The sequence below is a fragment of the Heterodontus francisci genome, chromosome 8, assembly GCF_036365525.1.
Source record: "Heterodontus francisci isolate sHetFra1 chromosome 8, sHetFra1.hap1, whole genome shotgun sequence".
NCBI classification, from domain to species: Eukaryota; Metazoa; Chordata; class Chondrichthyes; order Heterodontiformes; family Heterodontidae; genus Heterodontus; species Heterodontus francisci.
In genome coordinates, this window is record NC_090378.1 from 36496471 (window position 1) to 36523592 (window position 27122).

The following is a 27122-nucleotide window of genomic DNA, read 5'->3' on the forward strand; positions in this document are numbered from 1 at the left end:
ATGGGTTCCCCTGTAGAGGGCATCACACTGGATCAGATGCCCAATGACAGCAAGTCTATGATCAGAAGCTTGCGAAAACTCTATGGGCAGCTGTCGGAAAGGTGAACGGCAAATGCTGTTCCTTTGCCACTGACTGCAAAATCAGGGCCATTGGATTAAAAACGGATCAAATTGGAAAAAGCAGAGAGTAGGACTTGATGGCAGTTTCTTGGAAGTGAGTAGCAGTATTCCCCAGGGTTCTGTTCTGTGATTGATTCTGCCCACTATGTCCATTAATGATTTGGATATAGGGCCAGAAGAAGTTGTACCCAAATTTCAGGTACTAAAATAGGAGGGATAGTAAATAATTTGGACAACTGAAGGAAGCTGCAAAGGGAAATTGCTAAATTAGTGGATTGGGGTAAAAGGGGCAGATGGAATTCAATGTCAGTAGTTGTGATGTGGTGCATTTTGGTTAAGAAAATAAAAGTAGTAATTATACCAGGAGTCGGTGTAGGGTGTGTGATGTGCAGGAACCAATGGATTTGGGCATTCAGATTTATGTGAATTAAAGCATCATCTCAATGGATATTGCCTTAATAATGCTAAAGAAATACTGGGGGGAAATTCATTTGTGTAGTGCTGCTTCAGTGGAACTGCCTTTTCCTGTTTTTTTTTTGTCTTATTGTGCTCCTATATTTTCCTACATTAAAAGTGTTATATAAATGAAAGTTGTTGTTGGTAGAATCCTGGGAAATGCTGTAAAATGTTACAAAGACAGAACAATATTTACTTATTAACACCTCCTACCTAAAGATAATATTCTTTGCTGTATAAAGCAACGTGTTTTACTCCGAGTAAGTAACCGAGGTAAGAAGCATTCTTACTAAGTACAAAATCAGGCTCCAATTAATAAGTCATTGTCTTATATTTGGGAATAGTGAGATCAGGTGCAACTTGTTACACAACATTGTACAGTGCAATTCACAGTTTGTGAACTAAATTGCATACAACATTGTCGTGACACAGATGTCCATGTTATACATTTTGTGGTGGCATTAGCAATTCAGTAATACCTGCTGATAACCTACATATTGGTTGTCAATACTTGGAGTGTTTTAATACATCTAAATGGGCTATTGAAATTGTTGATTATTTTTTGGAAATGTTCTAAGTTTTATTCTAAGGAACGGTGAGGAAATAACAGATAACCTGGGGTGACTAATCTGATGCAATATTTATGCAATGGACAAACACAGCTCTAAATTAGAGAGAATCAAAGTTAATATTTCAAATTGATGGCCTGATGAAAGATCATTGACCTGAAATGTTAACTTTGTTTCGCTCTCCACAAATGCTGCCTGACCTGGTGAGTATTTCCAGCATTTTCTGCTTTTAAATAAGAATGGGTCCAGATCAGGTCAAATGGATTGGGTCGAAAGGGACGAGGAGGAATAGTTTACCATGAGAAAAAGTCACATAGGGACTTGCTTGTACCCTTGAAAGCCATTTTAGTGCTGTGGCAGCGGCGGAAACCTGATTGGGGAACTCAAAAATGGAGTTCTGGGAAAGATGGGTACAGAATTGGAAGGGGACACCTGTTCAAGGACATTGACAAGAAAAGGGAGTTTGGAGATGGGGTGGTAGTTTGCAAAGATAAAGGGTCATGGGTGAGTTTTCTGAGGAGCCAACAGATTTAAAGGGGAGAGGGACAGTAAAAAGAGAAAAGAAAGACTTGCATTTATATAGCACCTTACAGGACTGCAGGATGCCCCAAAGTGCTTTGCAGCCAACAAAGTAGTCACTGTTGTAATGTAGGAAACATGGCAGCCAATTTGCATACAGCAAGCTTCCACAAACAGCAATGTAATAATGACTAGATAATCTGTTTTTATGATGTTGATTGAGGGATAAATATTAGCTAGGCCACCAAGGATAACTCCCCTGCTCTTCAAATAGTGCCATGGGATCTTTGAGATTCACCTGAGAGGGCAGGCAGGGACCTCAGTTTAACATCTCATCTGAAAGTGCAGCACTCCTTCAGTGCCAGACTACGCCATGTCAGCCTTGATTTTTGTGCTTAAGTCCTGGAGTAGAACTTGAACCCACAACCTTTTGACTTGGAGCTAAGAGTACTATCGACTGCGCTACAGCTGATACTGCCTATGGTGTACCTGAGGAGAAGGAGCCATTAAAAAAATCGTCCAACATGGGGGCCAGGAAGGGAATTTGGGTGGTCAGAAGTTTGTTGGGAATAGGAGGGACCAGGAGTTGGATCTGATGGATAGGTTGAGCTCAGAGAGGGCATGAGTGGAGATAGACGAGAAACTAGAGAAAGATGCAAGTTCAGGGCTAAGGTAGGGGGGAGCCTTAAGGGAAGTTTGATCCGGTGGCTAGGGGAAGGGAGGCAGAGGCCACTGAACAAATGGTCTCAATCTTAGTGAGAATGAAGTTCATGAGCTCCTTGCAATTGCTGTTGGAAGCGAGGGTGGAGAAGCAGGGAGAGGGGTTTAAGAAAGACAGTTTGTAGTGGACAAGAGAAGCCTGGGGTTATCTTTGCATTCCAGGATGGTCCTGGAATAGTGAACAGTTTTGGTAGACAAGAACAGGACCCAATAGCACTTTATGTGGTCCAGCCAGATCTGGCAATGTATGACTGAACCGGTTGTCCACCATAAACGTTCAAGTCTGTGTCCTTGGACTTGAGGATGTAGAGCTGGTGTTCATATTGGGGGAAATGAGAGAGTGAAATGATTTTAGTGGGGACAAGGGCATCAAAGATGGAGGTGAAGGTTTCTTTGAGGAGATGGGTAGCTGCAGAAATGTTATGGTGAACGGAGGTCCAAAGGCTTTACAGTTGGGAATTTGAAAGTAGAGTTGCAAATGACTTTGGGGAGTGATTTTCCGAGGACAGATACAGAAGGAAGTGGGGTTGGGAGCGGGAAAGGGGATGTGGATAGAGAGCGATTCAAGGACTGTTACAACATGGTGTACCACCCAATACAGTCCTTCACTTTTGAATGTATGAAGCTGAAATCTAGATAAGGTAGAGATGCAAATGGTCTGAGTGGGTGCTAAGTATTTAAATGGGCTGAATGGTTTATCTCCTTCCAATATCTTTGTGCAGTATTCTATATATCCAATAACATAAGACAACGTTGCTTTTGGTACTATTGCAGGTTTGATGTGTATGGAGTTCACCCAGACAGAAAGAAGCAAGGTTCTTACACAGAAGTGCCTTATGATAGAAAGGCCACTGGGGAACTGGTGAGTTAATCAGGATATTAGAATTAGGTGAAAGTCAGGTGTGGGACAAGCCCACACAGTTGAGTATTTAATCAACAAAAGCTGCTACAGGTTACTAGCTAATCAATGTTAGTTTGCACATTCCAGCAAGTGGTGACTTTTATGTCTCCACTGCGTTCTTGTAAGGAGAAAGTGGAGGCAAAGGCACTTCCTGATGAGGACAGAGGCAAAAATCAGAGCTATGCTCAAACACATCCTGATGGTTCATTGAATAGTGGCAAACATTGTCAGGGGTGTGTGAGCAAAATAATTAGCAGCACTTGCAAATATATCCAGCATGGCTCTGATAATATAAATATATTACAAAAGAAAATTAAGAAAGCTTAGATGAAAAACCCTTAAGTTTTGTGAGAAAATCTGATAAACACATTTCCTTTAGACAAATGGGGAATACATAACAGCAGTGCAAGATTAGTGTTCTACACACCAATCTACTAACCAAATAACTAGCAAGCAACCAACTCAGCCTCACAAGTGAAAACATCGATCCTACACATGCCTCCACAGGTTTTCCATTTTCATGACTAGAATATTTGAAATGTTCAAGTAAAGTTTTCATTGTTTTCTCTGTTCTAATTGTGTAATCAGGTCAGTGGAGGCTTCTACCTATAAGACTATGAATCCTGTATCTTCTTAGCAGAAGGAAGCTACATCTCCCAATTCCCACTTTTAAGCAGCTTCCTCTGGGTGTTCTCAGATGAATATCTTTCCCAGCTTTGTGATCAGACATACATCAAAATATTCTACAACACAAGCAAAAATTATTGTCTTGGGGTAGATTACAATAAAACCTCTGGTTCTGCCTTCATTCCAGTTGCATTTTAATAGATAATCATATGCAATTGCCCAAATGAACTGTTTTCATTCCCATGTTTTGTATTCCCAATGCTTTTTCAGTGCTTGTCTGAGATGATCTTTGTTTTTCATCCTACACTTTTTCGCCCTTTTTGCAGGTATTTTTAAAAAACCCCATTCACAGGCTATTACTCCCATCCAGTACCCCTTGGAAAAGTAGGACAAGAATGAGCAACAGGGAGAGAGCAGGGCAGTGGGATTAGTTTTTGATTTGTCTAGCTAAGAGCTGGCACGGAATGGTCCCTTCTATGTTGTAATAAATAGATCCTTCCTTAAACCCATTATTCCCTGCTCATTTTCTTCACTCCTATAAAAGTACTTACTTTGCAATTGTGAAGTCCCTTTATCCTGAAAAATAATTCAACTTTTTTCAGATGCTGATGAAACAAATGCATTTCCTATATTTTCTGCTTTTTTATTTTTAATGTATTACAACTTTTTTCCCTAAAAATATACTTTATCCATAAAATTTGTGAAAAAAGTACATTACAAGACCATTCATAGTAGACATTTCACAGTGCAAAAAAGATCAATTTCTTTCAATACAGAATGTGAGGTGCCTCACAACCCTTGCCATTCCATTTTATATACAATGTACATTTGCATTGCATAGTGTTACAACCAGGTGAGCGAGGTCTCGGAGTTCCCTCTCAGCCTTTGCATGGTTTGACACTGTGTTTTAGCTCCCACCTCCCCTCCCCTACCCCCCACCCCCCCAACCACCCTAGTGAATCCATTGTTCACTGCTTTCCAATTGTAAAACAAAGAAATCAATCAGACAGATTTTCTTAGATTTAAACAAGGTGGAAGTTTATTAACCTTAAACTCGAATTCAATTAACAACAATGAATATGCGACACAACCATGCTAACATGCACACGCAGATAGAGACAGAAAAAGTAGAAAGAATAAAGGGGAAAAGTCTGAGGCAATAGCTGGATTGTAATTACAGTCCTTTTGAGTTCGATGTGGAATCTTTGGTTGCCGATAAGTCTTGCTGTTTGTTGGGGCCCAGTGCATGCTTTAACTTGTTTCAATGTAGGAGTCTTTTCTCTCTTGAGGTTTAAGCGACTTCATTGGGTCTGGTGATTTGTGAGAAAGCGAGAGAGAGGCTCTCTTGTTCCAGGTTCAGTTGCAATCTGCAGTCTGTCTTCAAACTGTCCTGTGTGTGGTTCAAAAAGCCTGGGCAAGCAGGTTAGTCATGTGACCAGCTGGTCTAACCACTCCTGCACTTGTGGATTCTCCATCTTAGCAGACACTGGAATGCAAGCTTTCTTACACCTTCAATGTCTGGTGATCAAAATTCATCTGTGTTAATTGGACCAGGGAGTAGTTGCTTTGTCTTTGCAGCAGTCTCTTAGTATGCAAATGTCCTCCAGCCAAATGCCTGGTGATCTCTTTAAACAAGTCATTTCTTCAATCCAGCAACAGTTTGAAATTAATGTTCACATGAAATTAATATGCCTCATTCTTGATAGGTAGAGTTCTTCATGACAGTAGCAAAAACATTTTCTGTTGTATACAGCCCGAGGGGTTTTACAGTTTCCAGCCCGTTGGTATACTATGGTGGGAGGACCTTACACCTTTCCCAATTGAGCCTTTGCAGTGGTTGCCCGAAGCTTTAGTGTGTCCCTCAGCACGCAGTCCTGGACCTTGGAACGTGCCAGTCTGCAACACTCAATTGTGACAACTCTTTGCTCTAGAATACTAGCAAGTTTCAGGCAGACCAAAGTGCGTCTTTCAGTGAGTTGATGGTCACAGAATCACAGAATTGTTACAGTGCAGAAGGAGGCCATTCAGCCCATCGTGTCTGCACTGGCTCTCCGAAAGAGCAATTCATTCGGTTCCATTCCCCCGCCTTCTCCCTGTAACCCTGCACATTCTTCCTTTTCATATAACTGTCAAATTCCCTTTTGAATGCTTCAATTGAACCTGCCTCCACCACACTCTCAGGCAGCGCATACCGGACCTTAACCACTCGCTGTGTGAAAAGGTTTTTCCTCATGTCGCTTTAGCTGCTCTTACCAAATACTTTAAATCTGTGCCTTCTTATTCACGATCCTTTCACAGGTGGGAACAGTTTCTCTCTATCTAGTCTGTCCAGACCCCTCATGATTTTGAAAACCTCTATTAAATCTCCTCTCAGCCTTCTCTTTTCCAAGGAAAACAGTCCTAACTTCTCCAATCTATCTTCATAACTGAAGTTCCTCATCCCTGGAACAATTCTTGTGAATCTTTTCTGTACTCTCTCCAATGCCCTCATGTCTTTCCTCAAGTGCGGTGTCCAGAACTGGACGCAATACTCCATCTGAGGCCAAACGAGTGTCTTATACAAGTTCAACATAACCTCCTTGCTCTTATACTCTATGCCCCTATTAATAAAGCCCAGGATACTGTATGCTTTATTAACCATGTTCTCAACCTGCCCTGCCACCTTCAATGACTTATGCACACAGGTCCCTCTGCTCCTGCACCATCTTTAGAATTGTACCCTTTATTTTCTATTGTCTCTCCATGTTCTTCCTATCCAAATGAATCACTTCACATTTCTCTGCATTTAACTTCATTTGTCACCTGTCTGCCCATTCCACCAACTTGTCTAAGTCCTTTGGGAGTTCCACACTATCCTCCTCCACAGTTCACAATGCTTCCAAGTTTCGTATCATCTGCAAATTTTGAAATTGTGTCCTGTACACCAAGGTCTAGGTCATTAATATATACAAGGAAAAGCAGGGTCCCAACACTGATCTCTGGGGAACTCCACTACAAACCTTCCTCCAGCCCAAAAAACATCCATTAACCACTACCCTCTGTTTCCTGTCACTCAGCCAATTTTGTATCCATATTGCTACCGTCCCTTTTATTCCATGAGCCATAAGTTTCTCACAAGTCTGTTGTGTGGCACTGTATCAAACACCTTTTGAAAGTCCATGTACACCACATCAACAGCATAACCCTCATCAACCCTCACTGTTACCGCTTCAAAAAACTCCAGCAAGTTAGTTAAACATGATTTTCCCTTAAGAAATATGTGCTGGCTTTCCTTAATTAACTTACATTTGTCCATGTGACTATTAATTTTGTAAATTTGTCGCCAATTATTTTTTCCAGCAGTTCCCCCACCACTGAAGTTAAACTAACTGGCCCGTAGTTGCTGGGCTTATCGTTGCACCCTTTTTTGAACAAGGGTGTAATTTTTGCAATTCTCCAGTCCTCTGGCACCATCACCGAGTCTAAGACTGAAAAATTATGGCTTGTGCCTCTGTGATTTCCACCCTCACTTCCCTCCGTATCCTTGGATGCATCACATCCGGCCCTGGTGTTTTATCCACTTTAAGTACAGACAGCCTATCTAATACATCCTCTTTATCAATTTTAAACCCCTCTAGTGTCTGATTTACCTCCTTTCACCATCCAGGAGCAGTTGATGTTTATTTAGGTGGCATCCCTGGGAACAACCCATGGAGCTGCTCGGGATGAATCTCGACAAAAACCACTGCATCTCTTCCCACACCTGCTTTCAAAAGGAGGTGGACGGTGGTCTCTTTGCCCACCGCAGCCGCCTTGAGGGCAGCGTGCGGAGGCGGTGAGACTATGGACATGCAGGAAGGATCTGACAGGGAGGGCCCTTCACAACGCCAACCAATCTACGTCTTGGTGCTTGTTTGAAAATTCTGGCGATGAGGCATTCTGCCAAATGAGTTTGGCAGTCTGCTCGGGCAACCATCCGACGGGATCCACCATCTCCTTTTCCCACAGGACTTCGTGGATGTTATGTGCAGACCACTACCTGATGGACTTGTGGTCAAAGTTGTTTTTCTGCACAGACTTTTCCATGTTGGAAAGGTATTACTTTTTTTTCCCAAAATATACTTTATTCACAAAAATCTGTGAAAAATACATTACAAAGGAGTTCAAAACAGCACCAAGTTGATATTCCAAAAAGTGCAAGGGAAATCAGTTTTCTTCAATACAGGAATGAGTTGCCTCATGACCCTTCCATTCCATTTTACCTGCCATGTACATTTTACAGCAAAACCATATTTGGTATACACAGCCTGAGGGGTTTCCCATGGGTCCAGTCCCTCAGTTCACTTTGGTGGGAGGATCTTACACAGTGGTCTTTCCCCATTGAGCCTTTGCAGCGGCTGCCCAAGCTTTAGTGCATCCCTCAGCACATAGTCTTGGACCTTGGCATGTGCCCGTCTGCAACACTCGGTCGTGGACAACTCTTTGCGTTGGAAGACCAACAAGGTTCAGGGAGACCAAAGCGCGTCTTTCACCGAATTGATGGTCCTCCAGCAGCAGTTGATGTTTATCTCGGTGTGTGTCCCTGGGAACAGCCCATAGAGCACAGACTCCTGTGTTACAGAGCTGCTGGGGATGAACCTCGGCAAAAACCACTGCATCTCTTCCCACACCTGCTTTGCAAAGACACATTCCAGAAGGAGATGGGCAACTGTCTCTTCCCGACCGCAGCCGCCTCGAGGACAGCGTGTGGAGGCGGAGAGACTCCGGGCGAACAGGAAGGATCTGACAGGGAAGGCCCTTCTCACCACCAGCCAAGCTACATCTTGATGCTTGTTTGAAAGTTCTAGTGATGGGGCATTCTGCCAAATGAATTTGGCAGTCTGCCTGGGAAACCATCCGACTGGATCCACCATCCCCTTTTCCCGTAGGGCCTTTAGAACATTCCGTGCAGACCACTGCCTGATGGATTGGTGGTCTAAGGTGGTTTCCCACAGAAACTTTCCCACAAAGGTTAGGTGGTACAGCACGGTCCAACTGGATGGAGTGTTCCGTGGCAATGTGACCAGACCCATCCTTCGTAACGCCAGTCAGCACGTAGTTACGCTTGGTGTTTGCGTACTGGGGCTGTACGCACAGCTTGATGCAACCGCACACGAAAGTGGTCATCAGGATGAGGGCGACGTTGGGTACATTTTCCCGCCCTTATACGGAGTTTTGAATATCATGTCCCTCCAGACCCGGTCCATTTTAGATCTCTAGATAAAGCGGAAGGTGGCTTGGGTGACTGCCATGGCTCAGGAGTGGGGTATGGGCCAGACTTGCGCCACATATAGCAACAATGTGAGCTCCTCGCATCTGATGACCTGGTTCTTACCCACAATGGAGAGAGATCGCTGCTCGCACATGCTCAATTTATGGTGTACCCCGGCTACTCGCTCCTTCCAGGTTTTGGCCTTCCGAACCATATCCCCAGCACCTTCAGGTAGTCTGACCTGACGGTGAAGGGGACAAAGGATCAGTTGGCCCAGTTCCGAAAGAACATGGCCTCATGCTTGCCGTGGTTAACTTTGGCTCCCGAGGCCAGTTCGAACTGGTCGCAGATGCTCATCAGTCTGCGAATGATAGCGGATCCGAGCAGAAGACGGCGACGTCGTCCATGTACAGGGAGGATTTTACCTGGGTGCCTCCGCTGCCTGGGATTGTCACCCCTCTTATGCTCGCATCCCCCCACTGGACTCAGCAAAAGATTCAATACAGCAAAAAAACAAGACCGGGGAGAGAGGACAGCCCTGTCTGACTCCAGATTGGATCAGGAAACTTTCTGATTCCCACCTGTTGATTGAGACTGCGCTACTGATGTTTGTGTCGAGCAGTTCGATCCAATTGCAGATTCCCTCCCCAAACCCCATTTTGGAAAGCACGTCCATCATGTAGGTGTGCGATATCCTGTCAAAAGCCTTCTCCTGGTCCAGGCTGATGAGGCAGGTATCCACCGTCCTGTCCCATACATAGGTGATAGACTCGTGCTACTCAGGGAGACAATCCGAGATCTTCCTGCAGGGTACAGATGAGATGTATCCCAGGCTGTCATGTGAGGCAAGATAGGAGATTGCAGGGCTCTGACACAAATTTTCAAATCTTCTCTGGCCACAGGGGAGGTACCAGAGGATTGGAGGACAGCAAATGTGGTACCATTATACAAGAAGGGTATCCGGGATAAACCAGGTAATTACAGGCCGGTGTATGGTACTTCATCCCCCTGTCTGCCACTTGCTCCCCGCTTCTGCGCACCACCACCCCCCCCCCCCCCCCCCCCACCTCCCACAACCTACATGTGAGCCACTCACTCCGGGCCTCTCCACTTCCTCCCCTCTGCTCTGCCACTGCTCCCTGCTTCCTCCCACGATCGCCACCTTTCTTCCCTGTACTGGGGAAGCAGGGGAGAGAGGGAGTGACAAGATAGGCAGGGGAGGGAGACTGTGAGCAGGAAGGAGCAGGGAGCAGAGGCAGAGCAAAGCAGAGGAAGCGGCGAGACTGAGAATGAGTGGCCCACAGGTGGGGGCGTGGTGGGGTGTAGTAGGTGGTGAGGCGGGGAGCAAGTGGCCAAAGGGGAAAAGTGAAGAATGAGCGGCAAGCAGATGGGCGCGGGAGGTAGTGGCAAAGAGAAGCACGATGACAGAAGGGAATGGGATACTGTTGGGGCTGGGATGAAAGCGGCAATCATAGCCACTGTGGGTATTTGGGTTTCATTTGTTTTTGTTTTTGTGATAAATTGAGCATCGTCATCTTTCCTACTGGCAGCTGCCAAAATCGTTGCAGACAGTGACGTTTCAGTGCATGAGGCTGCATTTGCGCATGTACAAATACTGTGCCACCTAGTGATTGCATTGTCAGCAAACACAGCCCAAACTTAAGGGTTAATTTGCACTTTACAGTCTAAGACCGGTGATCTAAATTATTTCCCAAAGCGAACCTGCTGTTAGAGACTTGTTGATTACTTTATTTATTCCATATTCACATTTTTTTATTTATTTAGAGATACAGCACTGAAACAGGCCCTTCGGCCCACCGAGTCTGTGCCAACCATCAACCACCCATTTATACTAACCCTACAGTAATCCCATATTCCTACCACATCCCCACCTGTCCCTATATTTCCCTACCACCTACCTGTACTAGGGGCAATTTATAATGGCCAATTTACCTATCAACCTGCAAGTCTTTGACATGTGGGAGGAAACCAGAGCACCCGGAGGAAACCCACGCAGACACAGGGAGAACTTGCAAACTCCACACAGGCAGTACCCAGAATTGAACCCGGGTCGCTGGAGCTGTGAGGCTGCGGTGCTAGCCACTGTGCCGCCCTTAGTGTTAATTGGAATTTCTTTCAGATTTGTATTTGAAATCTGTAATTTCAAATTTGAATATACTGTGATCTAGGCCCTAAACTCTGGAATTCTCTCCCTACACCTCTCCGCCTCTCTATTTTGCTTTCCTCCTTTAAGAGACTCCTTATAACCTATCTCCTTGACCAAGCTTTTGGTCATCTGACCTTAATATCTCCTTATGTGGCTTGAGCCATATTTTGATTTATATGCTCCTGTGAAGCACTTATTATGTTAAAAGCGCTATATAAATATACGTTGTTGTAATTTTGGTTACAGGGCAAAACTCCGTTCCAATAAATCTGTGCGCAAGTATTCCCAGATCGCCCGAAAATGGGAATAAATCAATTCCTTCTATGATCTTAATCTCTTATCCTATAAAGTAAATCAATTCAGTGACTTGCTGTGGGCACTCTTTTCCATACAAAGAGATCTCCAACATGATCAGGGAGAGTATATGCACATTGTTACGAGCAGATGAGGAGGGGTTGAAAGGCTCCCCTTTTGTCCCTCTCCTTGTTTGACCACAAAAAGGTTTATTTCTTTTAAACAGTAAATGTGCGCGGCGCAGCGGTTAGCACCGCAGCCTCACAGCTCGAGCGACCCGGGTTCAATTCTGGGTACTGCCCATGTGGAGTTTGCAAGTTCTCCCTGTGTCTGCGTGGGTTTTCTCCGGGTGCTCCGGTTTCCTCCCACAGCCAAAAGACTTGCAGGTTGGTAGGTAAATTGGCCATTATAAATTGCCCCTAGTATAGGTAGGTGGTAGGGAAATATAGGGACAGGTGGGGATGTGGTAGGAATGTAGGATTAGTATAAATGGGTGTTTGATGGTCGGCACAGACTCGGTGGGCCAAAGGGCCTGTTTCAGTGCTGTATCTCTAAACTAAACTAAACTAATTCAGTGAGTGTTTAACCCTTTACGTGCTATAATCATAAAAGAACCAATAGGACAGGTTTCCTTGAGTTTAAACAAGAAAGAGGTTAGTGTATTATACTTATAATCAAAACCCAGTCTAAGTAAAATAATAAACTACGCTCTGACTTTCATGCGCACACACATGAGAATCTCACACACACAAATAGGTTACAGAGTGAAGAAGGATAGTTTGGTTGGATTTGAGTCCAGAACAAATAAAAGGATATAGTCTGTGGATTCTGGTAATTCAGTTGTCTTCCGGCTGAACTCGTGGTTCTGAAGTTTCCCGTTGGTAGAGGTGGCCACCTGATTCAGGGTTTTCTTGGAGACAATGACTAAGATGGTTTTCTCCCCGGAGTTTGCAGCAATGATAGACTTGAATGTTTTGCAGCCCGCAGGCAGGGTTCAAAACTGTGTGTTACCTAGACAGAGAGAGAGAGAGACAGACTCCACTGGGGTCTTGCACTGGTTAAAACCTCAGATGCTTGTCTGATGTATCCGAAAGAAACTCTAAGTTTTCACACAGATGGAGAAACAGTCACATGATTGTTCCAGTGTATTCTCTTTTGCACTTTAATGAGATCCAAGTCTAAGAATTCCAATCTCTCCCAGGTCTCATTGTTTCAGTGTTTATTCTTTGAGGTTTGTCTCCATTAATGTTAATGCTCCAAGATGGCTTTGAATGCCTTGCTAATGAAGGCGATACCAGGTATTGTGTAAGGACATTGTGGGGGTTTGGGTATAATTCACTTTGTGACAAATTGAGCAGCGCCATCTTTATTACTGGCAGCTGCCTGAGACGTCACAGACAGTGATGTTTCAATCAGTGAGGCTGCATTTGTGCATGTGCCAGTACTGTGCCACCTTGCGTTGTCAGTAAATGCAGCCTTTTTAATTTAGGGTTCCAACCGACGAATTAAAAATCATCATTTAGCATAACACGCTCATGACAACATGCTAATGTTAAGTGGCCAGGAAATGGATCCAATACCATTCTTCAGTAAAAAGGTGGGGATAGATTACTTTGTTCCTTTGTTAGGAGATGTATCAGAGCAGCCTGAAATGACTTGCTCTTTGATATTCCCTGCACCTGTGGGAAAGAGCTAAGTCTCCACCTAGCATCTCTAACCTGACAGCACAATTAAGATCAGTAACTATGTACCCACCCTATGTTACAGCTCCTTTTTAAACTGTTTTTTAACAATTGAAGGGTTGATATTGATAAGAATTGAATTCTCTTTCAGGAAAGAAGGTTAGCACCTGGATACTACAATGTGGACACAGGAGACTTTAGCACTAGTGAGGTTTCCCGTAAAGCAGCAGGGCCAGGCTGGGCAAGAGCACATGAAGTAGAAAGGTTTGCTCAGACACCACAGTTGTTTTATAAAGAACAAAAGCTAAAAAAGAAGTTTTTGGTAAGTAATCTTTTCTGACTATTCTACTCACATTTACTGTTTGAAATAAAGAAAAGCACCAAACAAAGGCTGGAGGTGGGTTTCTAGTTTTGCATAGTGAGGTTAAGATCATTGCTCATTTTCAGTAAATGTAGAACAAAATCCAAATTATAGGTCAGCTCTTTATACGTACCTGCATCCTGCTTTTGCAGCCTAACCTTTTAGTTACCTCTAATTTAAAAGAAAGTTTCCACCAGTAAATAAATCACTTCCTATATTTATAAGACATAAAAATAAGCATGATTGGACAATAAGCTGCAGCATCAGATCGTGGTGGTAACTGTGGTGTCACAAACCTGAGATTCCAGGCTTAAGCTGCTAAGGTGCATGATTATTGCTGGGAAGAGAACCATTTCTGGACTGCTGCGGTGCACCTGCAGAGGTCTTCAGACAGGCTCCCCTTTGGTCTGCATGGGTGTTGCATGGCCAGGCAAGACAAAAGGGTCTACAGTGAAAATGGAAGCTTTCTGGGAGAAAGGAAACATACAAAGGAGGCTTGTTTGTAAGCAACAAAAACTGCAATTTCAATGCTTTACAATTGTCATTTTTATATGACCTACCATATTTTGTTCATAATTTAAGAGTTTTTAGAAAAGCAAAATCAGGATAGCCATCATCCAGGAGCTAAATAAATAATCGGAATTCAAGAGGAATATTACATCTCCAGGGCAAGAATGCTTTAAGAGCAGAATCATGGAAGGTGGTGGGGAAGGGGCTTCCAAGATGCTTGGATTCCACTTTCCCTACATTGTAAGTTCCCAATTTCATCCATTAAAGAGAGGCATCAAATGGCAGCCAGGCTCTTCTTGCCATTTCCCCCTGCCCACAGCACCCCCCCCCCCCCTCACCCCCCCCCACAAACCCACCACATCCCATCCCCATGTGGAGGACTAATTTTATCCAATCAGATATCATAACCTAATCTCTTAGAATGTGGGGGTCTGAGTGCAGCAAAAACCTAATGCAGTCTGTTCCCCTTGATGGCTGTAAAGCTCCCATATAAAATGAGCTTGGACATCTTCAAACCCCTTGTCCACTAATTTGACTCTACACAAAATAGATGCAGAAAATGTCACATATTGCACAGTTTTTTAATGGGATGAGATGAAAAATAGTTGCTTGTTTTTAGTCTCCTTTGTTGAATTTCCTGAGACTATTGGATGCAGTAATCTTATAGGAAAATAGGAACATTTGTTATACCTCTACTATTGGTTCTACAAAGCTAGACAGTATGAAGTTTGAGAAAATGGCAACACACATACTTCCTCATATATCCCACCCTGTGAAGAGTTAACTGGGTTCAATTCAACGATTCCCTGTTGGGTGTAACTTTTTCTGGTTGGGAAAGATAATGAGATTTGTTAATGAAGCATAACTGGGGGGACTTTAGACTGCATCTAATCTGAACGAGACCCAGGAGCAGTTGTCCCTGGCACTGGAAGCAAAATAATTGGAACACGTGTTCCGTTCTCCAGCACAGATAATCCTCACCACTAAAAATAATTTGAAAATCTGGGAATTTCATTTGAACTTTGCTGAATGTGGCATATGGGATAACCTGATTAGAGTGTATGCAATTGCTTGGTCCATAAATAAAAGTTTGAAAGCCTGATGATCAAAATTGGGGGGAAAAAGACCTTTTTTTTTTTGTTTATTTTTACTATAGGAATCGAATCTTGGCCCGGGTAAATATGAGATCCCAAATTTTCTTGACCTAATGAAGAAGAAGAATGCTAGAAGCAGAGGTATTTGTGACACTACTGAGGAGCGATTTAAAAAGAAAAAGGATGTAAGGATTTATGTTTTTGCCTTTTTAAACTATTTCTGTTGCACATTTTCATATTCATAAAAATGTTGTCTATGAAAATAAATGCACGTTTTAAGTTAATTCAAGGGGATTAAATGAGAAATCTCCTCTGTCCATCGTATAGTGACATCATGAAACCCTCCTCTGTAAACAGGTTCATGTGTTTTTGAAACATGGTTGACAGAGGTGGTTTCTTCCTACAGATCTATACTGCAGGGTAACGTTTTTTATTATGTGACTGTTCATATCAGTGTCAAGAAGCCAGCAATTTTCAGTGCTACTCTACTGGTCTGCTCCTTCAGTTGACTACAATGGGCTTTATATTGTTGGCTAAAACTCAGTATTTAGTCAGAAGTACAAATGTGAGCACTGAGCAAAATACCAAGAAGGTTGACATTGCACTGTTAGATATTATCAAAGAATATATTTGTTATTAATGTTGCACAGCATGATTTCAATTTGTTACTGAACTCATAAAACTCATTTGTTAACCAGCTGGACAGAGAAATTTTCTATGAATGTGTTCATTATCAATATCACCAGTGTTATTTTAACCCCAAAATGTTAAACCAGGTGAATTCTAATGAAATCAGAATATAAACTGAAAGCAGTGATATTACTTTCACTCTGTTCTTTTTCAGATTGGTAGCCCAGGTCCTGGCACATATGGAAAGGGTGGAATCCCGACTGCAGTGCTGGAGGAGAAAGCTAAGAAGTCTTTTGGGTTACAGGGATTGATGGATTCAAAAACCGCAAAGAACCGATCTCCTGACTTGGTGGTAAGTATATCATTCTGTTGCATTCCTTTAAAGAGCCACAAGTATTTGCAATTATATGAATATGAACAATAAAAATTTTCTCAAGGTACTTCACACTGTTTAATTGATATATTTTTATATATTTACCAGAAAATGTTACTCCGACTAAATAAGTATTTCACTAATTTTTCAGCTATAAAATCTTCAGACTGCTGTTATGACAGACCATCAAAACAAGAAACATTTGCAAAATGTAGCAAAAGCACCAAGGGGCCAAGGCTGTCTCCACTTTGAATGCTTGGAGATAACTTTTTTCTTTACCGCTTGTACAGTAATCTGGTGGAGTGGATCACCACCTATTGTAGAACCTGTCCAATTTTCATTGCATCAATTTCAATAGAAATGAAAAACAGGCAGGTTCTATAATGATTGGGAGATCTGCTTTGCCAGATTACTGCCCAACCAGCAAAGTTGAAAATTGCCTCTCCCTTGAATCCAGTACTGTTCCTGGAATAAACACTAACTGGGACAAGAAGCATAGAAATTAATGTTGACAGTATTAGCAGAAAACTATGATTGCAAGACATTCCCTTGTCCACTATTTTAACATGAACTAACCTGTTTATTTTAAGTTGGTGAATACCTCCACTCATTAATGACCTTGTAGTGAAGGCACCCCGAGGCAGCAGTGATCATAACATTAATGAATTTTACTTTCAATTTAAGGGAGTGTGTGTCTACGACTAGTATTTTAAATTTAAATAAGGGCAATTATGAGGGCATGAAAGCAGAGCTTGCAAAAGTGAACTGGCAAAATAGGTTCAGGGATAGGTCAATAGAGATCCAGTGGCAGACGTTTAAGGGGATATTTCAGAATACACAGAATAAATACATTCCAACAAGAAAGAAAAATTCCAAGGGGAGGACCCACTATCCGTATTTAACTAAAAATGTTGAAGATAGTATCAAACTTAAAGAAAAGGCATATAATTGTGCAAAGATGGTGACCAGTCAGAAGATTGAACAGAATATAAAAAGCAGCAAAGAACAACTAAAGGATTAATAAAGAGGGAAAAATTTGAGTACAAGAGAAAGCTGCCAAGAAATATAAAGACAGATAGTAAGAGTTTCTATAGATATTAAAAAAGAGTTAACAAAGTGAGCGTTGGTTCTATAGAAAGTGAGTCTGGGGAATTAATAAGGGAAAATAAGGCAATGGAGATAGCTGATGAATTGAACAGGTATTTTGCATTGGTCTTCACCATAGAGGATACAAGTAACATCCCAGCAATAGCTGTAAATCAGGAAATGGAAGGGAGGGAAGAACTCAAGAAAATTACAATCACCAGGGAAGTGGTACTGAATAAATTGTTGGAGCTGCGGGCAGACAAGCCCCTGGGTCCTGAAGGACTTCATCCTAGAGTCTTAAAGAAAGTAACTATTGAGATAGTTGATGCATTGGTTTTGATTTTCCAAAATTCCCTAGATTCGGGGAAAGTTCCATTAGATTAGAAAATATCCAATGTAACTCCTTTATTCAAAAAGGGAAGGAGATAGAAAGCAGGAAACTACAGGCCAGTTAGCTTAACATCTGTCATAGGGAAAATGTTAGAAGCTATTATTAAAGACGTTATAGTAGGGCATTTAGAAAAAAATCAAGGTAATCAGGCAGAGTCAACATGGTTTTGCAAAAGGCAAAACATGTCTAACCAATTTATTGGAGTTCTTTGAAGAAGTAACATCAAAGGTTATTGCAGAAAATGAAAGCTCATGGTGTAGGGGGTAACATTTTGGTGTGGATAGATTATTGGCTAGCCAACAAGAAACAGAATAAATGGGTAATTTTCTGGTTGGCAAGATGTAACGAGTGGTATGCGACAGGGATCAGTGCTGGGGTCACGACTTTTTACAATTTAGATAAATGACTTGGCTGAAGGGACCGAAGGTATGGTTGTTAAATTTGCTGATGACACAAAGATAGGTAGGAAATTAAGTTGTGAAGAGGACATAAGGAGGCTACAAAGGGATATAGATGGGTTAAGTGAGTGGGCAAAGATCTGGCAAATAGAGTATCATGTGGGAAAATATGAAATTATCCATTTTGGGAGGAAGAATAAAAAAGAAGCATATTATCTAAATGGTGACAGATTGCAGAGCTCTGAGATGCAGAGGGATCTGGGTGTCCTAGTGCATGAATCACAAAAGGTTAGTATGCAGGTACAGCATGTAATTAGGAACGCTAATAGAATGTTATCATTTATTGCGCGGGGAATTGAATACAAAAGTGGGGAGGTTATGCTACTGTTATACAGGGCATAGGTGAGACCACATCTGGGGTACTGTGTACAGTACTGGTCTTATTTAAGGAAGGATGTAAATGCGTTGGAAGCAGTTCAGAGAAGATTAATGAGGCTAATACCTGGAATGGGTGGGTTGTCTTAGAGGAAAGATTTGACAAGCTAGGCTTGTATCCGCTGGAGTTTAGAAGAGTAGGAGGTGAATTGATTGAAACATAAGATCCTGAAGGGTCCTGACAGGGTGGATGTAGAAAGGATGTTTCCTCTTGTGGAAGAACCTAGAACCAGGGGTCACTGTTTAAAAATAAGGGGTCGCTCATTTAAGACTGTGATGAGAAATGTTTTCTCTGAGGTGAGTCTTTGAAATGCTCTTCCTCAAAAGGCGGTGGAAGCAGAGTCTTTGAATATTTTTAAGGCAGAGGTAGATAGATTCTTGATGAGCAAGGGGGTGAAAGGTTATTGGGGATAGGCGGGAATGTGGAGTTGAGGTTGCAAATCAGATCAGCCATGATATTGTTGAAAGGTGGAGCAGGCACGAGGGGCCGAGTGGCCGCCTCCTGCTCCTAATTCGTAGGTTCGTCTGTTCACTAAAATCTAAAATCGTGGGCAGAGGAATGTTTAATGAGCACTTTAGCACTAATTCGCCAACAGCAATTTCCAAGCTATTCTCAGCATTATGTGCTTCATTTTTAAAAGTTTATATATCCTTTTCTAGGGTTGTGACTTGGCACCAAATACCTACAACCTCGGGAATAGCATAGATAAGTTATTGACACGGGTGGTCAGTAAACGTGGCCCCTACGATATCTTTACAGGCGAAAGGAGCAGTCATATAAAAACTGGTCACTATGCAACGGTATGTATATATAAACAGTCAGGTTTATTCCAAATTCATTGCTTTGTTTTTCTTGTGGTGCTTTAGGTCAGCTTTTAATATAGAGATCATTGAAGATATCTATGAGCATTCTACTGAGTAAAAACACTGAGGCCTAAATTTGATAGTGCTCCATAATGGGTTGGAGATGGTCGGTATGCTGGACATGCGTGCCAGAAGAGAGAGGCTCAAGGACAGTCCTAAGTTTGTCCTCGGGCCTTATTGGCGTTAATCCATAAGTGTGGGAGGCAAACAAGCAACTCACCAGCCTGGGCCTTTCAAATTTTGGTGAGTTTGGTCACTCAGCGAGCCTGTAGATAACTCCAGGAATGTAGGTGGAGACAAACTGGAGGGGTGTGGGGATAGGTGTAGGGCAGGAGCACCCTGAAGTATTAATCTGGAGGTAGACGAAGTACTATTTAAAGATTGAAAAAAGGCCTGTGCTCATTTCAGGCAGGCGCCAGGTCCACCTAAAAACGCCCTGACAAACTTAGCGGTGGCCCAAAAACATGTGCAAATCAATTGCAGGTTGTTGCTCTACTAAATTAGTTAGTGTTGCAACTGTTTTATGCCTAAAAATTGAATTTATGTCCCATTGTTCCTTCACTGTTGTAACATAAGCGTGAATCCCAACTATACTAATGGGATGAAAAATTCCTGTCTCTGTAAAAGTCTTAAGAACAATGCATTTAGGCTATCCTAGCCCCTTCTTCCCAATCCACTGCATAACACTGGCTATAATTTTGGACTCAGTGTTATTAAATTGGTAGACTCACTCAGGTCAAAAAAGCATGAGGAAAAATAAAAAGAAGCACTATGGTGGCTTTTTTTTAATTCATTCGAGGGATGTGGGCAGTGCTGGTTAGGCCAGCATTTATTGCCTATCCCTAATTGCCCTTGAGAAGGTGGTAGTGAGCTGCCTTCTTGAACCACTGCAGTCCTAGGTACACCAACAGTGCTGTTAAGGGAGTTCCAGGATTTTAACCCAGCGACAGTGAAGGAATGGCTATATCGTTCCAAGTCAGGATGGTGTGTGACTTGGAGGGGAATTTGCAGGTGGTGGTGTTCCTATGCATCTGCTTAATTTCTGTGGATGGAGTTAAGACATAGTGGGCCCAACTTTTCATAAGAACATAAGAAATAGGAGCAGGAATAGGCCATTCAGCCCCTCGAGCCTGCTCCACCATTCAATAAGATCGTGACTGATATAATTGTGGTCTTAACTCCACTTTCTTGCCTGCCCCCCACCCCCGCCCCCATAACCCTTGACTCCCTTGCTGATCAAAAATTTGTCTCACTCAGCCTTGAATATATTCAATGACCCAGCCTCCACTGCTCTCTGGAAGAGAATTCTGAAGATTAACCACCATCTGAGAAGAAATTCCTCCTCATCTCTGTCCTAAATGGGAGATCCCTTATTTTTAAATTGTGTTCCCTAGTTCTAGATTTCCCTACGAGGGGAAGCATCCTTTCAGCATCAACTTGTAAAGGGCCTCAGAATCCTATATGTTTGAATAAGATCACCTCTCATTCTTCTAAACTACAATGTGTATAGGCCCAACCTGCTTAACTTTTGCTCATAAGACAACCCCCTTCATCCCAGGAATCAAACTCATGAACCTTCTCTGAACTGCTTCCACTGCACATATATTCCTGCTTAAGTAAGGAGACCAAACTATACACAGTACTCGTACAGTCTCATTAATGCCCTGTACAGTTATCGCAAGACTTCCCTACATTTATAGTCCACCCTCCTTGCAATAAAGGCCACCGTTCCATTTGCCTTCCTAATTATTTGCTGTACCTACATGCTAATTTTTTGTGATTCATGTAGAAGGACAATCAGATCATTCTGCAGTCTCTCTCTATTTAAATAATCTGTTTTTCTATTCTTCCCACCAAAGTGGACAACCTCACATTTTCCCACATTATACTCCATCTGCCAGATTTTTGCCCACTCACTAATCTATCAAATCCCTTTTCAGACTCTGTCCTCCTCACAATTTGTGTTCCTACCTCTCTTTGTATCGTCAGCAAATTTGGCTACAATACAGTTGGTACCTTCATCCAAATCATTACTATAGATTGTAAATAGTTGAGGCCCAGCACTGATCCCTGTGGCACTCCACTAGTTACAGTTGCCAACCTGAAAATGCCCCATTTTTCATGACTCTGTGTTTCCTGTTAGTTAGCCAATCCTCTATCCATGTTATTATATTACCCCCAACACCATGAGCTCTTAGCTTGTGGCACCTTATCGAATGCCTTTTGGAAATCCAAATACACTACATCTACTTTATCCACCCTTCTCATTACATCCTCAAAGAACTCTAATAAGTTTGTCAAACACGATTTCCCTTTCATAACACCATGTTGACTCTGCTTGATTGTACCATGATTTTCTAAATGTCTTGCTATTACTTCATTTACAATGCAGGCACTGTTGCCAGAGCAAAATGTGCTCCCTATACGCAGCTTGCCATTTGGGATGGAGGCATGAGATCTAACTGGGTTACCCGTACTTGAAGGTAGCTTGCATCATCTTAAAGGGTAGGGTAAGTAGGCGATGATCTTGTGGAGCAGTGGGCATAATGACATTAACCAGGCCCCTCAGATTCTTGGATGCAGCGATAGAGATGCTCATAGACCAAGTGAGCAGCAGGAAGGAGGTCCTCTTCCCCTCGGATGGGTGACGGTGCCCTGACAAAATTAGTCAACAGAAATGGAAAGAGCTGGCAGAGAATATAAATGACACAAACATTCTGCTGAGGACCTGTCTGCACTGCAGGAAAAAATTTAATGATCTCATCAGGACTACCAGGGTGTTCTTGATTATCCTCTCCTGTGCTTCTATCCTTGGCCTTATCATAGATGTTGAGAACCGTTAGTCAATTGGACAGGCCCACACCCACATAGTCCTTGAACTCGGCACTCCTCTACACTAGCTTCAAAACTCTGATACGTCAGGCAGATGTCCTCCTCTTGGATAAATTGCAGATCTAGAATACCCCACAGTGGTGCAGTGGTTAGCACCGCAGCCTCGCAGCTCCAGTGACCCAGGTTCACTTCTGGGTACTGCCTGTGCAGAGTTTGCAAGTTCTCCCTGTGACTGCATGGGTTTCTGCCGGGTGCTCTGGTTTCCTCCCACAGCCAAAGACTTGCAGGTTGATAGGTAAATTGGCTATTGTAAATTGCCCCTAGTGTAGTGTAGGGGGATGTTTAGTTTAGTTTAGTTTAGAGATACAGCACTGAAACAGGCCCTTCAGCCCACCGAGTCTATGCCGACCATCAACCACCCATTTTATACTAATCCTACACTAATTCCACATTCCTACCACATCCCCACCTGTCCCTATATTTCCCTACCACCTACCTATACTAGGGGCAATTTATAATTGTGGTAGGGAATATGGGTGGTTGTTGGTCAGCACAGGCTCAGTGGGCTGAAGGGCCTGTTTCAGTGCTGTATCTCTAAATAAATAAATAAATCCCACATCACCAGCCCACCTCCTGGTCTGCTATTGCTATATTCCAAACATCTTTGTTATTCTAGACTTAACTAGCACTAATTGTTACTGACGTGTCTGGTCTTGCACATTCAGGACAATTACATTTAAAGCTCACAACAGTTACGTAAAATTGCAGGTTGACTTATTTTAGTCTTATTTTGTCCGCCAATAATTTACTATCTAATCACAGTATGGTTTGATACTGAAACTATCTGCAAAAAATGTGCGTTTGCTGTACTTACGCCATTATTTGGTTACACGTGCTAAACAAACTGATACCTCAGTCAGGGTGAGTCCATTGTTATTACTGATCACTAGTTTCTTTAAACATGGATGCCTCTTCAACAATCCCCAAATACTGCAATGAATCTGTCAGTGTTTATTATAGGCAAAAGTATTGTTGAAAAATATCTATAATTTCTGTCACACTCCACAAAATGTATGAACTAGTTCATGCTTTGCAGCCTTGTGCTAAATACAGATAAACATTCAAACTCATGTACATAGAGAGAGACAGACAACGGTAAGGGTCTGATGAAGGGTCACTGACCTGAAATGTTAACTCTGCTTCTCTCTCCACAGATGCTGCCAGACCTGCTGAGTATTTCCAGCATTTCTTGTTTTTATTTCAGATTTCCAGCATCTGCAGTATTTTGCTTTAGTAAGGTGGCGAGTCGAAGAGACTTAGCAGTTGGCAGGAAAAAAGACAAAAGCGCAAGGGGAGAGCCAACTGTGTAACAGCCTCGACAAACAAATCTTTCTGCAGCACCTGTGGAAGAGCCTGTCACTCTAGAATTGGCCTTTATAGCCACTCCAGGCGCTGCTTCACAAACCACTGACCACCCCCAGGCGCTTACCCATTGTCTCTCGAGATAAGGAGGCCAAAGAAGAAAAATAGTAAGGTCTAAATGTTGCTACAGCAGGAAAGATCTAGAGTAATTGACTGAAAGAAAATTGTGCTTGTTTTTTCTTTTAGGACCCACTGAACCTCAGCCCTGGAATGTATAATATCAAATCATTTACCGATGACATTTTAAGTCCGGCAAAGAAAAAACATGGAAAGTTCAGCAATGTCCCGCAGTATCCATTTCCCCCAGTGGAGAGAATATTTTACAGCGCGCTGAATATGTTTCGACGGCCAGCAGTTAGTCTCCGGGACTCCTGCTTTATTACATTTTTCCTTAAAACAACAATTGACATTTATTTCATTGTGTTTTTCTTTCTGTGGTGATGCTCTGTCTGATAATCTTGTTCTCCTGTGGTACAACAGGGTAACTCTGCTTTTTACGATGTGCAACAGCTTTCCAGACCAGAAAATCGAAAACCACCTCCCTTTTCATCGTCCACAAGCCGAGGTGGCCGGATTCCTGCCAAATTGCTCACCTTTAATCCTGTAAGTGTGAGTTCTATGTAACAAGTCAGTCAGTCTAGGGTATTTCAATAATTTTGACATCAGCAGATCTCATGTGCTTGTTAGGCTATAGCCTGCCACCTTGTGGTTTGTAACACCTACACCAATCCAGTATTTTTTTTACAAAGTGACTCCTGACAACGCAGCGGCCTGCTGATGTCATCAGTGCGCTCTGAGATGCTGCGAATGCGCAGCCAACGACTTGTCAGGATTAACAAACGCATGCGCAGAAAAACACTCTTTTCCGCCACCACCCCCCCCCCCCCCCCCCTTGGCCACTCACTCCAGGCTGCTCGCTCCTCGCTTCCCCCGCACCCCACTCTCCAGCCGCTCAGTCCTTGCTTTCCCCCCTCTCCCACTCTCTGGCTGCTTCACTTCCCCCCCAGCAACGGCTCTCCAGCTCCTCGCCCCCTGCTTCCCCATCCTTCCAGATGCTAGCTCTAGGCCATGGGCCATTTCCCTCCTCTCTGCCATTCACTCCGCCCGAAGAAACAAAGTGGGCCGCGAGGGGTGACGGAGCGATATAGGAGCAAGTGGCCGAGAGGAGGGAAGCAGTGCGGCCTAGAGCTAGCGTCTGGAGGGATGGCGGGGGGTAAGTGGGGAGTGTGCGGCCGGAGAGTGGGATGGCACTGAAACCTCACAGAATTACAGAGCGTGTGCAGCACTGTCAGAGATGCGGTCCTTCTGATGAGACTTTAAACAGTGCAATGTTCTCTGTTAATCAAACATGTCCATTGTGTGTTGCCATGGGTTGAAGTTGTTTTTCTGTGATAAATTGAGCAGCGCCATCTCTAATCCTGGCAACAGCCTGAACATCGCAGTCAGTGACATTTGAGTGGATGAGGCTGCATTTGCGCATGTACTACTACACTGCCACCTGGTGGTTGCATTGTCAGCAAACACAGCCATTTTTTTAAAGACACATAATCCTAGAATACTCATGCCTGCTGGACTTCTTTTCTCTCCAAGCCACTCCAGAACACTGTTTTATCAGCACACTCGAGTTGGACTAAGATTCCGAACTAGCTATGTTTATTTGCAGAAATCAAACAATAAGGAACACCACATGTATAATGACAGTAGTAAAAGGCTTGATCGTTAAAGCTATGTTCTGTCTTTGATAGCAGTCAATGAAATGAAAATCTCAATTCCCACTGTGCTCCACGCAAGTTCAGTTCCATTTCACCTAGGACTATCCTGGTTCTACCCCTCTCCTCCAGTCATATTTTTAAATAACCTATTAGCCTTTGACTGCATATCAATGCCTTAACGTTTCCCCTGGCTGTTCTGTTTCCAGGTTAAATGATCCACAGTGGGTTTTGTTCACATCACCCAGGGTACTGCCCAAAGTGAATTGGACATGACTCGATGGGGAGTTGTTATAGTGCCGATGCAGATGTTAACATCAGGGACATGTTAAAGGTCAGATTTATAATTAAAGTGCACAGATTACAGGCACATTTATAAATATGCAGATATTGTACCTTTTATTTTAAAGGATATGTCAAAATAGATGATATTCTTAAGAATGCGTGAAACATGATCAAACTAGGATTAGGGGAAAATGAGCTTAGCCATATGAAGGGACAGTTTTATTATTGTTCCAATGATTTTGTTTTGCTGCAGAACAATGTTGGTGTGGGTCGCTATGACCCCACTAAATATGATCCAAAATCAGTAAACACCTACAAGTCCTCTTTCGACTCCAAGACTCAGCGTTACCTGAACAATATAGAAAGGGACAAGTACATGATGTAAGTTTACATACATTAAATTCAGTCAATTTAAAATTATGTACCTAGCTGCTGGTCTTGAGTATTTCTAACTCCTAAATGGAGTTAAACTTTGCCATTTTGTGGTCACAGTTGCCCAGGAATGCCATGACATCCATGTCATGTGCACTTTCTGGGTATTTTCTGAAAATTTGGTCAAGATGAATATTGCCTCTTGGGGCTTCCTTGATGCAATGCGTCAAGATGTAGTATGCTTTGCATTCCCAAATCAGACTCTAAAGCACTTGGTCTTTCTCAGTTTATTGATTAAAATCTCCCATTAAAATTGTTTTGCTGTTCTCACTATTAATCTTCTTTAATCTGCTGAAGAATGAATCAGGAGCTATTAATAACTTTGGACAATTGGAGAGTGTCTTTTTTTTTCTATATAACCATTGTCCTTCTATTTTTAGGGAGCGTCTGGGATCTGGAAAAATCAGGCCAGATCAAGATGATACCAACTGAAAAGAAGTTTTGTGCCTTAACTTATTCAAATAACCATCTCAATAGATTTAACAACAATCCCATTCACAATTAAACACAACACAATGGTTATTTCATTTTTTAAAAAAATGTGTTTTTTGGATTTTATCATGAAATAAAGGAGCCTGTAACTCGAGGGATAAGTAACTTGAAGATAGTGTGGTCCATCAATATAATTGGCATAATGCAAGGCTTCAGTAATTGATTTACATTAAATTTGTTTATGCAATTTTCTCCCCTCCTGCTGAGGTACAGGTTGTGCATCAGTGCATCAAGTGAGGATTCTTCGTGAGTCTTGACAGAGCATGTTAGTAAGCTATTTGATCTTGTGGGGAATCACAGTTGCATCCTCACACTACACACATACCCTTCAGTGGCACTTTTGCCTCTGAGTCAGAAATCATGGGTAAAAGAGTCATTCCAAGATTTGAACATGTAATCTAGGCTGACTCTTCAGTGCTGCATAGAGAGCAAGAGCTGCACTGTCTTTCAGATACAATGTTAAACCTATGACTCAACTGCCCTGATAGTGGATATAAAAGATCCCATGGAACCAAAGAAGAGC

General features: G+C 42.6%; 1 protein-coding gene across 1 annotated transcript; it reads left to right on the plus strand.

Moving 5' to 3' along the window:
* On the plus strand, window positions 1-26787 carry LOC137373191 (ciliary microtubule-associated protein 2-like). Its single transcript, XM_068038048.1, has 10 exons — window positions 1-101; window positions 3159-3246; window positions 13437-13607; window positions 15313-15435; window positions 16095-16232; window positions 19224-19364; window positions 23868-24035; window positions 24162-24284; window positions 25929-26056; window positions 26488-26787. The coding sequence occupies exons 1-10, from the start codon at window positions 1-3 to the stop codon at window positions 26537-26539; spliced, it is 1233 nt and encodes a 410-aa protein (XP_067894149.1). The 3' UTR covers window positions 26540-26787.
* The last annotated feature ends 335 nt before the right edge of the window (window positions 26788-27122 follow it).

Coding starts and splice junctions, on each gene's coding strand:
- LOC137373191 (XM_068038048.1), top strand. CDS start 1: ATGGGTTCCCCTGTAGAGGGCATCACACTGGATCAGATGCCCAATGAC. Junction 102..3,158: donor TATGGGCAGCTGTCGGAAAG/GTGAACGGCAAA, acceptor GTACTATTGCAG/GTTTGATGTGTATGGAGTTC. Junction 19,365..23,867: donor AAACTGGTCACTATGCAACG/GTATGTATATAT, acceptor TTTTTCTTTTAG/GACCCACTGAACCTCAGCCC.